At 41.5% G+C, this 15,335-nt stretch overlaps 1 protein-coding gene across 1 annotated transcript in view; it reads left to right on the forward strand.

The window, feature by feature from the left end:
• LOC105453103 (acetylcholine receptor subunit alpha-like 1) overlaps window positions 1-15,335 on the forward strand; it is a 104,115-nt gene that overhangs the window by 59,238 nt on the left and 29,542 nt on the right. Inside the window, exon 3 of the mRNA XM_011694809.1 lies at window positions 8,698-8,807. Within this exon, the coding sequence (XP_011693111.1) occupies window positions 8,698-8,807 (110 nt within the window). The remainder of the gene's footprint in view (window positions 1-8,697; window positions 8,808-15,335) is intronic.

The raw sequence follows: 15,335 nt of genomic DNA on the forward strand, positions 1-15,335 counted from the left end.
ATGAGGCGGCCGGAGAGCGCCGGAGAGGAATCCACTTTGGCGATATTTATACATTGTATAAATATGGCAAGGGCGAGGGGAAAGAGCTTCCGTAATGCCTCTTAGCCTTTGTAACTGCAACGTGATGCAAGAGAATCGCGGATTCTCGCTCTTTCCGTCCCTTTTGTTCGTCAACCGATGCGTCGACCCGACGCTCGTACTGCATTACTTAACTCCTCCGATAGCACGAAGAAGCCGCCCATCCGTTACAAAGGCCTGGACTGTGAATGCAGATTCAACACCGGGCGTGGATTTACATAGCGCGGTATGCAGTAGGCTTTGTCGCTCTGCGTTACCCATGTAACGTTATTGTATCGCAGCTTAAGTCGTTTATGCAAGTTTATCTCGTTTGTGCGCGGGTATATCGCGACGTTATTATCTAATACCTAGTGCGCGCGCGCTTTACTAAAACCGATGTTTACATTTCACGGTCGATTATGAATTGGATAAATCCCGATCGATCAACGAGATAAATTGAGATTGTCGACGTAAAAATGTGAGGCTGATTTCAAATGACTCGTGAAACGTTTGGGTTTTATTAGGCCCATTTTCACAACGTATGATGGTTACCTAATAAAGGTTAAAAATTACCAAGAAGTTTATTGTTTAACGACGTTTGATTAGGATTTAACCATCAAGTTAACTTGATGCCAACTCAACTAATGTACACGTAGCCTTTAGTTTATTTGACTATATAAGCTTATGAAAATGTGTTTCAGTTAATTTTCGAGTTTTAATTAATCTAACTTTTTCGTTAACCATATGTTATGAAAATGGGCCTTAGGGAATGCATGTGAAAACACGGCTGATCCAGAAAAGTTCGAAAAGGCATTTTTTTTCTCTATATGTACACGGAAAGAACGATTTTGTTAAAAGGTCTAAAAATTTTGCTAAATACAGATCTGAAAATAATTTTTTGTTGAATCATCAAAATCATTTGTTGGAGTGTTAAAACTAATAAGTATTGCTATAAAACGTTTTGATATTCTAGCAATTATTTTGACTTTCACACATAATTATTTTGATTATTGAGCAAAAATTATTTTCGGATCTGGATTCAGCAAAATACGTTTCAAGTAACCTTATTTCGAGAAACGTGAGCTAATATTTTATGAAACCCACTCGGCGCCGCCGTCGCGCGTGCCGTAACGAATTTATTTTATAGCCCGCAAAAATGCGAATATATATCAAAAGCGATTCCGTGTTTGTTTGTTCCGTGCCGATGTGTTTAAATCGCGTATTGTTGTTGCTTTCCCTCGATATTTTCCGCGGCACGGCTGATTCGGGGAAGAGAAGAGCGGGGGAGGGGGGGGGAGGGATTACGGATACGCGCGCGACCCAGAGCTTGTTTAAATAGGGCAAGATGTTTGCATCGCGTCGTATTTATTCCACTATTCTGCCATTGTTGCTCCGAAGCTGGCGCGGAGTTTGACGGGAGGGGAAGGCATCCGAATGTCCGACACGGACGATTGTCAGCTTTTGCTGGAAAAAGAAGCCGACAGCTCCGGTCGTGCCAAGTTTTCTCACCTACTTCGGGTAACAACGGATTTCTTTCTCGGGATCCTCCCGCTTGTTTCCCACCATTCGCGAAATGTTCTGACACGGGCTCCTGAAAGATTCGTGTCTGACCTGGTCGCGAAGGGAAGGAAAGAAAGAAAAAAAAACACCGAGCGACTCGATCCGAACGCGTTTGCGAGGCATTTATATTCCGAGGATGTTATCGCTATTTTATTATGCATTTCCTCTGCATAATGACGGACGATAAATATCTGTTCTCCTCTCGATTTTTTCTTCGTAGTTTTATATGTTTCGAAAGTTCTCAATTTAATTTTACAGAGAGATTTCGTGTGGCGATATAAATATACGCAATTTCGATACGCATGTGTGTTGCGTATACTCGCACGCATATTTGATATTTTATTCATATCGTCTTATAAATAGGAGAAATAAATTTGCAACGGGGTATATCGTGCGCGATTGCGTACGTGCGCGGGTTTTCGAAACGCCAGTATATAGAAAGATATACGTTTTTCATACCGAAGCCAAGCGAGTCTTGTGTTTCAAAGCTGCTGTACCGGCCAGCCTCGCAATTCTGTTATCAATAGCATAACATTCTGCTGGTACCTCGGAAAAAAAATATAGCCGTTAAAACTGCAAGGTAAAATTCGCGCGCGCGCGCGTCCCTCGCTTCCTCCCTCCCTCTCGCGCGCGCGTGCGGATCCGCTTCCGCTTTTCCGTCGTGAGATTTTTTCGCGAGAGCGAGCGCGCCGCTTCGTTTTTTACATACATACGGCGGGCGTAAATCTATGACAGCGTCGACGGGACACAACCGGCGCGGGGCGCGGAGGGCGCTTCGCAAACTAAACGGTGCGACGCGCGATAATCGACAGTGAGTGTACCGCGGTTGCCGCCGCGGCCCGCTTTATTCCGGGCATCGCGTCGCCGCGGGGGAAGAATGACGCCGGTCTCTCTTATCTCCCTCGCGAGCTCTCACGCGATTGTCTGTCAGTCGCGATTACACGCATGACTTCGACGGGGACGAATAAGCCAAACGTGTCGAGTCCTCTTTGCCTTTTGCGGCTGCGAATTCCCTCTTCATTCTGATCTCTCTCTCTCTCTCTCTCTCTCTCTCTCTCTCTCTCTTTCTTTTTCTCTCCTTTTCTGCGATACGTTTCTCGATACTGAGCAAACCGATTTACGATGCACTTTGGAGCCTCGTCTCTTTGGCTTCGAATGTACCTCTTTTAACAAAGAGATACAGTTAAGTAAGAGAACAGTAAGTAACTTACTTAGAGAAAAGCTAATGATACGAAACGATACCTACCATTTACAATTATTTCTTCCGCAGAATGAAATAAAACGTGTGGCCCTTCGTGATACAGTTAGAATAAGTATTGTTTATACTAAAGTTTACGGCGTTTATTTTTAAAGGTTCCTCAAGACGTATATTTTCTATATAACGACAATTTTCACACGAGAGAACTATAAAATAGTATAAGCTCTCCTATCGCTGTTTCTTAAATCCAGCACAAATAGCGGTATTAAATAATTCATATTCGTATTATAAATCGTCGAATAAATACGGTGCGAAAGTGATGCTACGCGCGCACATTGGGTAAGGATAAGCAGCTAGGTGGAGAACAAATAATTCGAGTGGATATTTACGATACGAGAAAAGATTGAAGCGACGCACTTCTCGACTTCTCGTCGGTATCGACGAAGGACGGGCCCGTAAGAAAGGAAATATCGCCACTAAATTGCCAGCATTTTTTTCTCTCTCTTTCTCGCTAGGCCGTGATCGCGCGGTGTGCGACTTTACGACGTCGTATAAGAATCGATCCCCGTCCGTCCTCGGGCGAGTCGCGCGCGCGTGGAGCGCCGTTCTCCGTGCGAGTAGAAAAATTCGAATGCAAATGACGTGTGGCGCAATTTATATTGGCCTCGTATTGAAAAATACTGAACTTTTATGATGGCGCGTCGAGCCACCCTCAGCCGCACGCGCGGCTGGTTATTGGAGGCCAATTGTGAGAAGACCGCCGCGTTCTCACGCTTTTCCGAAATTCAATTAATTTCTTCTTCCTTTTTCTCCTTCCTCTTACTTCGTAGAACTTGGTCCTGCACTTCGACACTGAGGGAAGCCCTTATAAGTGTTCTTTGATCTTCCTTTTCAGGCAGACTTCTATAGCCTTTTAACCTTTTTTCTTTCCTCGAGTTTGGAACGAGTCTACGGCGAAGCATATGTTCAATTAATTTGTTAATACAATATCGGACTCGCTGCGGGAAATACACTGACAATAAAGTCTGCAACGGTAGAAGCAGAAGCTTTTCTTTCCAAAGTTATTCAGCGGGAATGGATTCACGTAACCGTGTAATTAAATTGTTCGATCAGAGAAATATAAGTGGAAACGAAAAACACACGTATGTATTGCGAAATCCCCTTTCGTTACCACTAAATCAATGCTATATTTTAATATTCTATCTTACGAGGGACTCCCACCGCCGCGCCGCGCCGCGCCGTGCCTCTCTGCCGGATTAATTAGCGAAATTACCTGCTCGGTTAATTTCAGTTTCAAGGCGTAAGGGCAAAGCGTTAGGGCACTCGCGAAAGTTCGCCGTGTAGTAGAATTTACTGCTGAAGTTTCAGTTTTTCCTCGGGTTTTCCTCACTTTGATTGCAATCCGGCCCAAAATATAGAGCCGCTCTAATACGCTCGGCAAAGTTGTGTCTCGGGGCGTTTCCCTTTTGCCCGCGGGCTCCCCCCGTTTTAGAACTGCGTATACTAAATTAACGTCGGAATCATCCGAGCCGCCGTATAATCGTTTTAGCAGGAAGATAATTTTCCGTGGTAGATGTGTGATGGTTTATCATCTCGTTCCCCACGGATGAGAGACAAGGGGGTAGCAAGAGGGGAAGAAAGGGGGGAACGAGAAACGCGGGGAAATTGCTAAAGTGCATGCTGTATAATTGCGTGCATCTGTTCACATTACACATAGCTTCCTCATGTCAATAATTTTCCCAGCGGAGCTGAGGGAGGGGGGGAGTTCCGAAAAGTGCCTAAATTCCATTCTCTCGCCCTGCCTGATACGCGTGCGAATCAACAAACAAATTTCAATGAATTAATTTGCCAATATATAAATTAATCCACACACACACACACACACACACACATACACATTTCTCGCGTTAGAAGAAGTTTCACTTGTTTTGTTTTAAAGTGTTTACCCGAGCTAACTAAAAGGAAAGAAGTGAAAAAGGGGGACGAGAAACTGGTAAAAGAGCAGGTAATTAAAATCCTTCGACTGCTCTGCCCGTTGCCCGCCACGGTAACTGATTTCGATCCGGATCGTCCGCTGGAATCGTGCGGGGAATTTTAGGCGCTCCGTGGCGCGGCGGGCGGCGTGGCACGGCGACGCCAGATACGGTACCTACCGAACTCGGCTAATTGCGAGCGGAATAATTAATGCCTGCAAGAGCAACGAAACTCGACGCGCCGGCCGTGCCGTACTTGCCGTACCCGGCGCGGCGCGAACGTACGTCGCAGGTGTGCCTGCAGCGGCTGTTTTCTGTCACGCGTTGCTGCGTGATATAATTTTGCGTAGCATGACGAGATCGAGTTATAGCCCGGGAGTAGTCTTTAACTGCTAATTCTTGACGGTATGCGGAATGTAAATTTAACATCAAGTTCGACTCGCATTATTGTTCGCGATAACTCGGTTTCTGAATTGAAAATTACTCTACGCGCGTCCGAAGAACATGCGCAATTATTTTTAATTTAAAAATGATACATAATACATCTGACTTTCAAAATTAAATAATTACAAGAATTAATAAAGCGGGCAATAAGAGTCAACACGCAGAACTTGGTGCGTAAGAATCGTTTTCAATATATTAAATGTTGCTATAAATATTATATTTTTAATACAATCTCTTCTTTATACATTTTGGCCTCATTCAGATTTTCTTCAACAATGAATAATACATTATTACGCCACTATATAAATAATTATAAGTCACACGTGACTTTTCTGATTTTAATTATACACAGAAAGAACAACTTTGCTGAATCAAGATCAGAAAATCATTTTTGTTCAATAATTAAAATAATTTTGTGCGAAAGTCAAAATGATTGCTAGAATATCAAAATGTTTTATAGCAATACTTATCAGTTTTAACATTCCAACAAATTATTTTGATGATTCAACAAAATATTATTTTCAGATCTATTTTTAGCAAAATTTTCAAACCTTTCAACAAAATCGTTCTTTCCGTGTATACGTATATATGGTATGGTAGATACTTATTTATATGTAGTAGATTTTTAATTATAGGCGACTGAGGAGACTTTGTACCTAAGTCGAAACTAGTTTTGCGAATTTTTAATTGCACGGAAAGAACGATTTTGTTGAAAGGTCTAAAGATTTTGCTAAAAACAGATCTGAAAATAATTTTTTGTTGAATCATCAAAATAATTTGTTGGAATGTTAAAACTGATAGGCATTGCTATAAAATGTTTTGATATTCTAGCGATCACTTTGACTTTCGCACAAAATTATTTTGATTATTGGACAAAAATTATTTTCAGATCTGGATTCAGCAAAATTGTTCTTTCCGTGTGTATCTAGAACATTAAATTTATCTTTTATTATAAATATCCATATTATTAGCTCGTCTTTGGCCGATTCTTTCTGATATTTATATCGTATAAATAATTATTTTTTATTTGCTTTAAAGTAGGAACTGTAGTATTTGCAGATAAATAAATATATTTATATGCACGGAAAGAACGATTTTGTTGAAAGGTTTAAAAATTTTGCTAAACACAGATCTGAAAATAATTTTTTATTAAATCATTAAAATAATTTGTTAGAATGTTAAAACTGATAAGCATTGCTATAAAACGTTTTAATATTCTAGCAATCATTTTGACTTTTGCGCAAAATTATTCTGATTATTGAACAAAAATTACTTTCAGATCTGGATTCAGCAAAAGTGTTCTTTCCGTGTATATATTTCAAGCTTTTAACTTGATATCTTTTGTCACCGTGCGTACAGGGGAGAAGGAGGGAGTTGCATTTGTTTTGAAATTAAAATATTCTTTATGGACGTTATTTTTAGTGAATCGCGTAATTTGAAACGGGTAAGACGCAAACGCGGGCAAGAAACAAAATACCGAGCGCTATTGTATTACCCGTGCAACGAGCGCGTAACGGGAGAGAGATAACGCTTTCGAAATTACGCAGCTAGTCATTTTTATAACGGCGAAACTTTTTATAAAAAAGCGCTTATTTTCGCCGCAACGGGATCGGTTACGTTCCATTTCATAAAGTCTCCCTCTTCCTTTTACTCCGATGAAGTCTCCACGCATGCCGCCGTTGTCGTTTAATAATGAGAATAAAGTCTCGCTAACAAATAAATTAACAGATCGTAATGAATAAAAATTAATACATGCAGCACATTTGAGACGTAATTCTCTTTCTGCGTCTGGCTGGCATCGCTTTGTACTTTATATTAAAAGGAGAGAAAGAGAGAGAGAGAGAGAGAGAGAGAGAGAAATTTTATATTAAACATGAAGGAGAAAAATGGCTTTTTCGAAGAAGAGACTACTTTGTACTACGTATTTAATCTCGCAACAATATAGTCTTCCATTCTACTCCGCGTGATGCCGGCGAGAAACGATTTCGAAATCGGATATCTATATTTGAATAATTGAATATTCACGCAAATTGCTCGATCTACAATTACTTGGGATCGAGGTATTCGTAAAACCAAATTGCAGTCATGCGAATATTCCGTTACCAGGAATTAGGGATTTTGTATGCGCCCGATCCGTTTGAATACGATTATTCCGTTATTGATAACGCTAATCCCGCGGTAGATTCGGTCGATGTGTTCAGCGGATGAATTAGCGAAGCTTATAAGCTGTAATAGTAAGTGAATCAAACGGGCCGGGGCAGCTCTCGGCAGCAGCGGTCGGGCGTCGCCCGAGGTATCGATCCGACGTAAGAAAACATCGGCGTCTCGTAGAGTTATGCCTCGCTATCCCAGCTCTCGGGCATCCGTCTCGCGCGACGGAAAATATCGACGCATCGCGCGTGGAATCGGGCGCGACAGGTCCCGCGCGATAAGGCTCGCGCGCGCCTAGTCGCGCGTAAATATCCGTCTTACAGCCCGTCGTAATACCTCGTCGATCGTCTCGTTATCGCCGATCGGTAATTTCGTCTCCAGCACGATACGTGCCGACGACGAGCGAAAAAGCCGGATCGATCTCGACGAAGGCGAATCGACTTGATTCGCGAGACGCATCCCATCGGCTCCTCCAGCTTCTCTTCTGTTAAGCGAGAGGCGCAACACCGAAGGAGAGGAAGATATTGTCCTGGGAATGATCCTCTCTCCCTCTTCTCTCTCTCTCCCTCTCTCCCCTTCTCTCTCTCTCTCTCTCTCTCGCTGTAATGCATTTGAATGTCGTTGCTTCTCTCGCGAGAAACGCGGAAATCTCGTGGCGAAGATAAGAGAGATGGGCCGGCGGACAGGAAGAAAAACCGAGAGTCCCGTAATTACTTTGCCCCTTAATCGTTTTATATCGCTTAAACGCGTAAACCGGAAAGTGGATCTTAGAAATAGGATATCGCGTCCTTCCTGCCCGGATATCGGTAGCGATGGACGAAACTTCCGTGAGGTAATTATGAGGGTCGCGAAGACGCCCGAGCGGTCGCAAAAGGGTCCGGAGTTGAATGGTGATATATTATATCAAGGGTCACAAGACGATTATACGGGCTATCTCTTGCGTAAGGGTGGATATTTAATTACAAATATTGTACGCTCTTTTCTTTTTCTCGTGGGTCAGTTTTAATTTACTTCGGAAAAAAGCTCGCTAGTAGAAATAAACTTGCTAGGAAAACATTTCTTCTTTATCGTAATTTCATATGAATGATATTTAACAAATGTTTTAATACGCATGGAATAAAAGTAGTGAAAATTATGCGTAAAATGAAGAAAAGGAGCAAGAATGTACAGGTACAGGGAAACGACTTTTGTGTTTCCCTCATTTTCGTGCCATTTCCCTTTTGTTCAGGCAAAGACTGCCACTCGATAATCGATCAAGACCTTCATTCCCGTTAAATCGATGACACGTTCACAACTTCGTCTTTCTGCTTTCAGGAGTGGAACGATTACAAGCTGAAGTGGAATCCGGACGAATATGGCGGTGTCGACACCCTTCACGTACCATCGGAACACATATGGTTACCCGACATTGTTCTTTACAACAAGTGAGTTGGCATATTATTATGATTATCGTGCGATATTACACCTTTAAGTCATTAATATGGACCCTCTTTCGCGCCTCGTAATCGCAACAGATTATCCCAGCAAACACAAATTATAAACGCAATATTATACAGGGTTGCCACAAAACTGAAAATCAGGGAAAACTCAGGGAAATTGAAAACGGTCATGGAAATCAGGGGAAAGTCAGGGAATTTTACAAAATTTTTTGGAAAATTAAAATTCTTGACTTTAAAGAAGTTTAATATGCGTACTCTCTAAATTTTCTGGAGTGAATCTCACTCCAAAAAATAGAAAATACTGCCACTCGGCCACTTGAGTGGCAAAATTTTCACTCTTTTGGAGTGAGATTCACTCCAAAAGAGTGAAAAGTCACTCCAAAAAATTTAGAGAGTACATCACACACTTATATAATTTTGTTAGCTAATATAAATTCTTTTTTTAATAGAGATTTAAAATGCTTCACTAAGAGCATTAAAATTTTCAATTTGTCTACTTTTTGTTGAAATTATAAATTTATTTAAAACTGTTTTTTTTTTAACTTACCTGTAAATTTCTTGTGTCACTTATGAACAAATTAATAAAATTAAAATTAACTTCATATTTTTGTAATTTTTCTTTCAAATTTGTAAACCTTTGTATAATATTATAGCAAGTCGGAGATTCCAATAAACGCAAAATTTAGCTTTTATCAAAAAGAAACTATATATTTACATGTTCCTTGTAATTCTAAGCAGAAGAAAAAAATTGTGCCCATATATTAAAGAAAAAGATACAGGAATACTAACGACTTAACAATTAAGTGCAACCAATGTACTCAACAACAGTAATAGTAATTTACATTGCTATGTTAAATTGCTCTCAACAAAATATTTAACAGCTTCCAAACAGTTTCCAAATCAAGACAAAGATACAAAAAAATGTTTTAATATTATTGAAAGTCAGGGAAAATCATGAAATTTTGTCTGGAAGTCAGGGAAAAGTTATGGAATTTTAGAATGAAGAATTTGTGGCAATCCTGTATTATAGCAATATTGTAACATTTCTGTAATATATCTGAAATGTTACAATATTACAGCATGATTATTATGAATGTTACAATATTACTGCAACATTGCAGTTATAATCTGTGTTTGCTGGCTATATTACTCGTTAATATCGATTTCGCAACGCGCGTGTGGTTCTTCTTTCTCAATCCTATTCGTTCGTCAGCGGCGAAATGGCTATACTTCATAGGATTTTAGCGTGACGGTGTCCCCGTGTAAAGCCCCGCTCCGGGATATTCCTCCGGCACGTTCTCCCGCCGGGCATTTTGAAAATCCACAGCCGCGAAAACGAGCACGGGCGCTGCTAGTCCGGCTAGTCTCTCCAACGTTCAAGAAATAGGACGTGCTCTCTCTCTCTCTCTCTCTCTTTGGCGCGGCGAGGACACTTTTACGAGGAGATGTTTCAGAATTCCCTGCCTCTCCGTCCACCCTCTTCCTCCTCCTCCGCCGCCCCCCTGGGGAGGTAGACTCGTTTGTTCAACGGCGGGCGACGGACACCGCACCCTCGCGCCGCATTTCACGGCCGAATGATCCCGGCGGCGCGTAGATCCGCCCGGGAAGCAATCGCGCGGAAGAGAATTACGTCCCGAATATATACAACCCCCGAGGAGCTGGGTCGATAACAACGATGTCCATTTCGTAGGATAATGGCGGATTAAAGTGGATGAAAGCGATTAAGAGGCAATCGGATAAACGCCGGTTGCGCCGACGTTCACCGGTTATCCGTCGGCGGAACGCGGCATAAAGCGGAGGAGAGATTACGCGATTACGTTTCAACAATCTGGATACGCGATACGCGCCGGCAGACGTATTCCACGACCGCGGGATTTCATCCGCCGCGGGTCTTCCGCCGCGCCGCACCGCGCGAGCGTAACACTCAGACGCGATAACGTGATGCATAATGTGCGGTTAGCTTAGCCGCAAATTGCGTAAGTCCGCGCAAATTACGGAACCATTAATCCAGAACAGGTCGAAATTAATTATCCGCGCCCGGCTGACGCGCGGCCCTTCGTCTCGCGTCTGTAGCAACTACATCGCGCGCAGAGTGTTGCATCCGCCACCGGTGTTACATGTCAATTTTTTCGAGGGCCTTCCGGAAAGCATTATACTGCACTTAAACGGATATCACAGCGTTTCTAATGTTCATTTCCACCAATGTAGATTAACTTTAATCACGATTTTATTTACTTTTTATCTTGTTCTAAAATTCTTAAAAGTAGAAAAAGATACAAAGTAAGTTAAACCTGAATTAAAGTTAATCTACTTTGGTAGAAATAGACATAAATTGTTTAAGGGGGGATAGCTTGGTTTAGCACGCTGAAAAATTAGGTGATTTTTTGGAATTTTTTTTTTTTTAGGAAACTATTTAACCAATCCTTTGGAACTTTATAGAGTAATTTCTTATATTATTGAACTAATAAAAAAATATTTTTTTGCCGGAAAAAAGTATTTATTTTGCAAGTAATAATAATATTTATTCGGCGGATGATGTTTGGCGGTGGTAACTTAAAAACTATTCATCCGATTGACTTGGATCTTTGTACACATCTGCACAAATACTTCCACAATAACTTGAACTATGGTTTACAATAATATTATTTAATAAAATAATTTTTATTGCATATTAACACGAGAAATTTTTTTATCAAAATTGCTATCTTCTTTTTCCAAGTGTCGCGATTTTCACAATTTTGCATTATTTTCTTTAAAAATAGATTTAGTTAATGCGTCTTAATAAACAATAATCTTTTTGGATTTTTTATTTCAGATAGATATACAAGCGATGCTACATTGCACGCCGTCCGCCGACGCGCCGAACAAAAAGTTATTACTTGCATAATAAATTTTTTTTTCTGGCAAAAAAATATTTTTTTGTTAGTTCAATAGTATATGAAATTACCTTATAAAGTTCAAAAGGATTGGTTGTATAGTTTTCTAAAAAAAAATTCCAAAAGTCACCTAATTTTTCAGCGTGCTAAACCAGGCTTCTCCCTTAAAAATTCAGCTTGACGCAAAAGGTTTGTTTATACCTGTCAAATAAAGTTTAGAATAAAGTTACGGCGATTTGTGGTCATTAACCTTTTTTTTGTTTAAAATAAATATTTTTTGATCATCCTTTTGAAGAACGCTTTGGATTTCTGACCTCTTTATTTAAATACAGAAATCAATAGAGAAACGACTTTCGCTATCGACTTAATGTTTACGTTCTCGTTAAAGAAAGCATTTCAATTTCGCGACTGCGAGGACTCGGGGATACTGAATTCCATTGAAATCTACCAAAGGCTTTCGGAGATAAAACGCGTCTCCCCGTCTTGAAAGGGTTTATGACACTCTCCTGATTCCTAGGGGCGGGAAGGGGGAAGAAGGGGGGGGGGAAGTAAGCAGCGACTTCTGGCGTCTGCTCTATACGGGGGGGGGGACAATCGGGGGGTCTCGCAGGGCGGAGGCAGGCAATCTCGTCTAAGGCGTCGAGGTGGTGTATCAAATAAACCGAACTTAACCCGCCCTATTAAGCTCCACTCAAGCGCGCGACGTTCAATCCGCCATTCTCATTTCCATCGGAGCTTTGAAGCCTTCCTGCAGCCTTCCCGCCCCCCCGTCAGATCAGACCCCCGCGCGCTCCTCGACGCTCCCCTGCCTCCGACGACGCGAGAGATCCCCCTCTTTCGTTCCTTCCGGGGAATACGTACGGCGCTGATACATTATGTAAAACTCTTGCCCGAAGTGCCGGGGCGCCGTCCGCGCCGCTCTGTACACTCTCTTCTGCACTCTCACACCGATACGATGTATCTTCCTTTATTTCTTGTTGGGCGAAGCGCATTCAAGAGGAGTAAGCTACCGCTCTGCGGTCCGGCACAATAGAGGATAACAAATGGATTAAACAAATTCGGGCGCGTGAAATTCCAGCGCACGCGAATCATTACCGACGGACGGGACTATAGTATGTAATTGTCGCGCTCGGGGAAAGACATTTTGTTAATTTAGTGGAACTAGCTTCGTATTTTGTTTGAATTTACAAAATTGTTATGTTAAACTGACTGGTATTTATATCGTCGACTCAACAAGTTTATATCTCGTTAATTTGTTAAATTAGCAAAATAATTTGTGCTAAAACTACAAACATATTTTTATTTTACAATATGATGGCCAATGATTAATAATGTGTTGCAATATAAATGACGTAAATTGACGCGCGGCGTGCATATATATTGTTTATATGTCAATTAAAAAATCGTTTGATCACACAACAGTATTTTAATTCTCTATGTGTTTTTACTTCAGAATATTATAATAATTTACAAAGAAATAGATAATTTTTTTTATTATTAGTTTTAAAAAATCTGTGTGCACAATTGAAATCGAAATAACGTTGCTAAATGATTTTATTGATGATTCAATAAAACCATTTAACAATTTATTTCGTTAATACATTAAAATGCGTTAAAAAATCGCAGTGTTTTAATACATTTTATTAAGTACAAAATTTGAGATGAAATCAATGAAATACTTTCTTTAAGCTAACTAAAAATTATATTGTTTCTTTTATTAATTTATTAGATTTTTTCTATGACATATTTCTCTCTATCTCTCTCTCTCTCTCTCTCTCTCTCTGTCATTATTATTATTAATTATATGACATTATCGAAGTCTGTTCTTTAATGAGCTGTGACAGCGTCTAAAAGTTTGAAGCAATATTAGACAATCGTGAAGATTCGAACAATTATTCTGTTAATAAACATCGTGTAAAATTTCATTGGCGAGTACGAATCGCCATCATTGTCGCCGTGAGTCCAACAAATTCAATGCCCAAGTCTCCGCGCAATCAGCGTGAACATGCGTTACGTATATATGCAAAGGATAGGATGGCGGCCAAAGGGTTGCTTAGGCACAACGACCCGACAGCGCAACGTACGACCGTGCCGCAAAATGCAGAGTTATAAAATATGCAGGAAACGTACGTGAGGGCGAATCTCGTTACTCCATTATCACCGGATTACTGCACCTGCAGCTCATCCCAGACCGCACCGCGTAATCCATTCCAGTTGCCTTTGAGAGAAAGAGAGAGAGAGCGAGAGAGAAAGAGAGTGAGGATGGCCTGATAACAAAATCTCGTCGGCTCGAAGTAATCGCACGTACATACGTGTTGTGTCGCAATTGCGTCGATATGCGACTGTTTTCTCGAACACGTGACGTGAATTTAATAAAAGGGAATGAATTCGATAAGAGAACAGGGAGAAAAGTAACTGTTAGCTCTATCCAATGTCCAAACTCACTTTCATTATATTTATGGGATAACTTGGTCTCTCTCTCTCTCTCTCTCTCTCTCTAACTCTTTCTATTTCTCACCGAGCCATTCAACTCGCATTTCGCAAGTGTTCAACTGCCAAGCCCTGCTCGCGTCCTGCTCGCCCAATGCTCTCCCAAGCGCTCTCATGTGCGCCGTAACGCGTTATCAATTGCGGGATCAGTCCGTTCCGGTCGCGGACGCTACATCGTAAGCGTCGAGATCTACGACAATAGGGGGCTTTTCCCTCGCCCCGGAACGATCGCCGAGGATAGACGAGGTGATGGGAAGTGTAAGTAATATCGTCTATAAAGGGTGCCTCAGAGCGTGGAATGCGGTTGCAACGATTCCACGCCGTTCAACCACGGGAGTACATATATCGGGTACTATACTTTTCTCGTTGAGGTGGGACAAACTGCCGGGTAAGAGGATACCGATGGTATCCGGACGGGAGGCCACTGATCGTTCTTCGAGAGTGAGAGACGCGGGGAGAAGATTATCGTATACACCCTCGGCCCTCGGATAATAGCCGGGCGATATCCGCAATGCCGACCAACGTCGTCGTCGTCGGTTCGACACGAGGATTTCCCGGTTCCGCACCTACCGCGCGGGAGAAACGGGTCCCGCGCGAAAGGACGGAAGTATGTACACCGCGCAGCGCGCAAATGACGCGTCATATTTTTCCGGCGACGAGAGAGACCGATCCCCGGGCGAAGGGCAAGCATTGCACTTGCCGCACGGCATGCGTTCTACAACGCGGTTATAAATAAGGGTATATTCGAAATAGGTCAGCATTTTGCGCCATCGGTCGCAATCGTTGCGCGCGATTCAGGTTCTTTCCGCCGTATAGCGAAGAGATTGAGCAAATGTCAAATTTGTCAATACGTACCGTATTGTGTGTACCGAGAAAATCGCGAGACTCTCCAGGAAATGGACCCTGTGCCCACGGCAGCATTTGTTATACGTTTTTCTTAGACGCAAACGTACGTTGTAGATTCCTTGCATTTGCAATCAATACACAGAAATAAATATAAAAATAATATAAAAATATACAAGGAAAAAACAATTTTGCCGGATCCAGATCAGAAAATAATTTTTGTTCAATAATCAAAATAATTTTGTTGGAAAGTCAAAACGATTGCTAGAATATCAAAATGTTTTACAGATCGGAAGAGCACACG

The sequence above is a fragment of the Wasmannia auropunctata genome, unplaced genomic scaffold, assembly GCF_000956235.1.
Source record: "Wasmannia auropunctata unplaced genomic scaffold, wasmannia.A_1.0 LD336004.1, whole genome shotgun sequence".
Taxonomy (NCBI): Eukaryota; Metazoa; Arthropoda; class Insecta; order Hymenoptera; family Formicidae; genus Wasmannia; species Wasmannia auropunctata.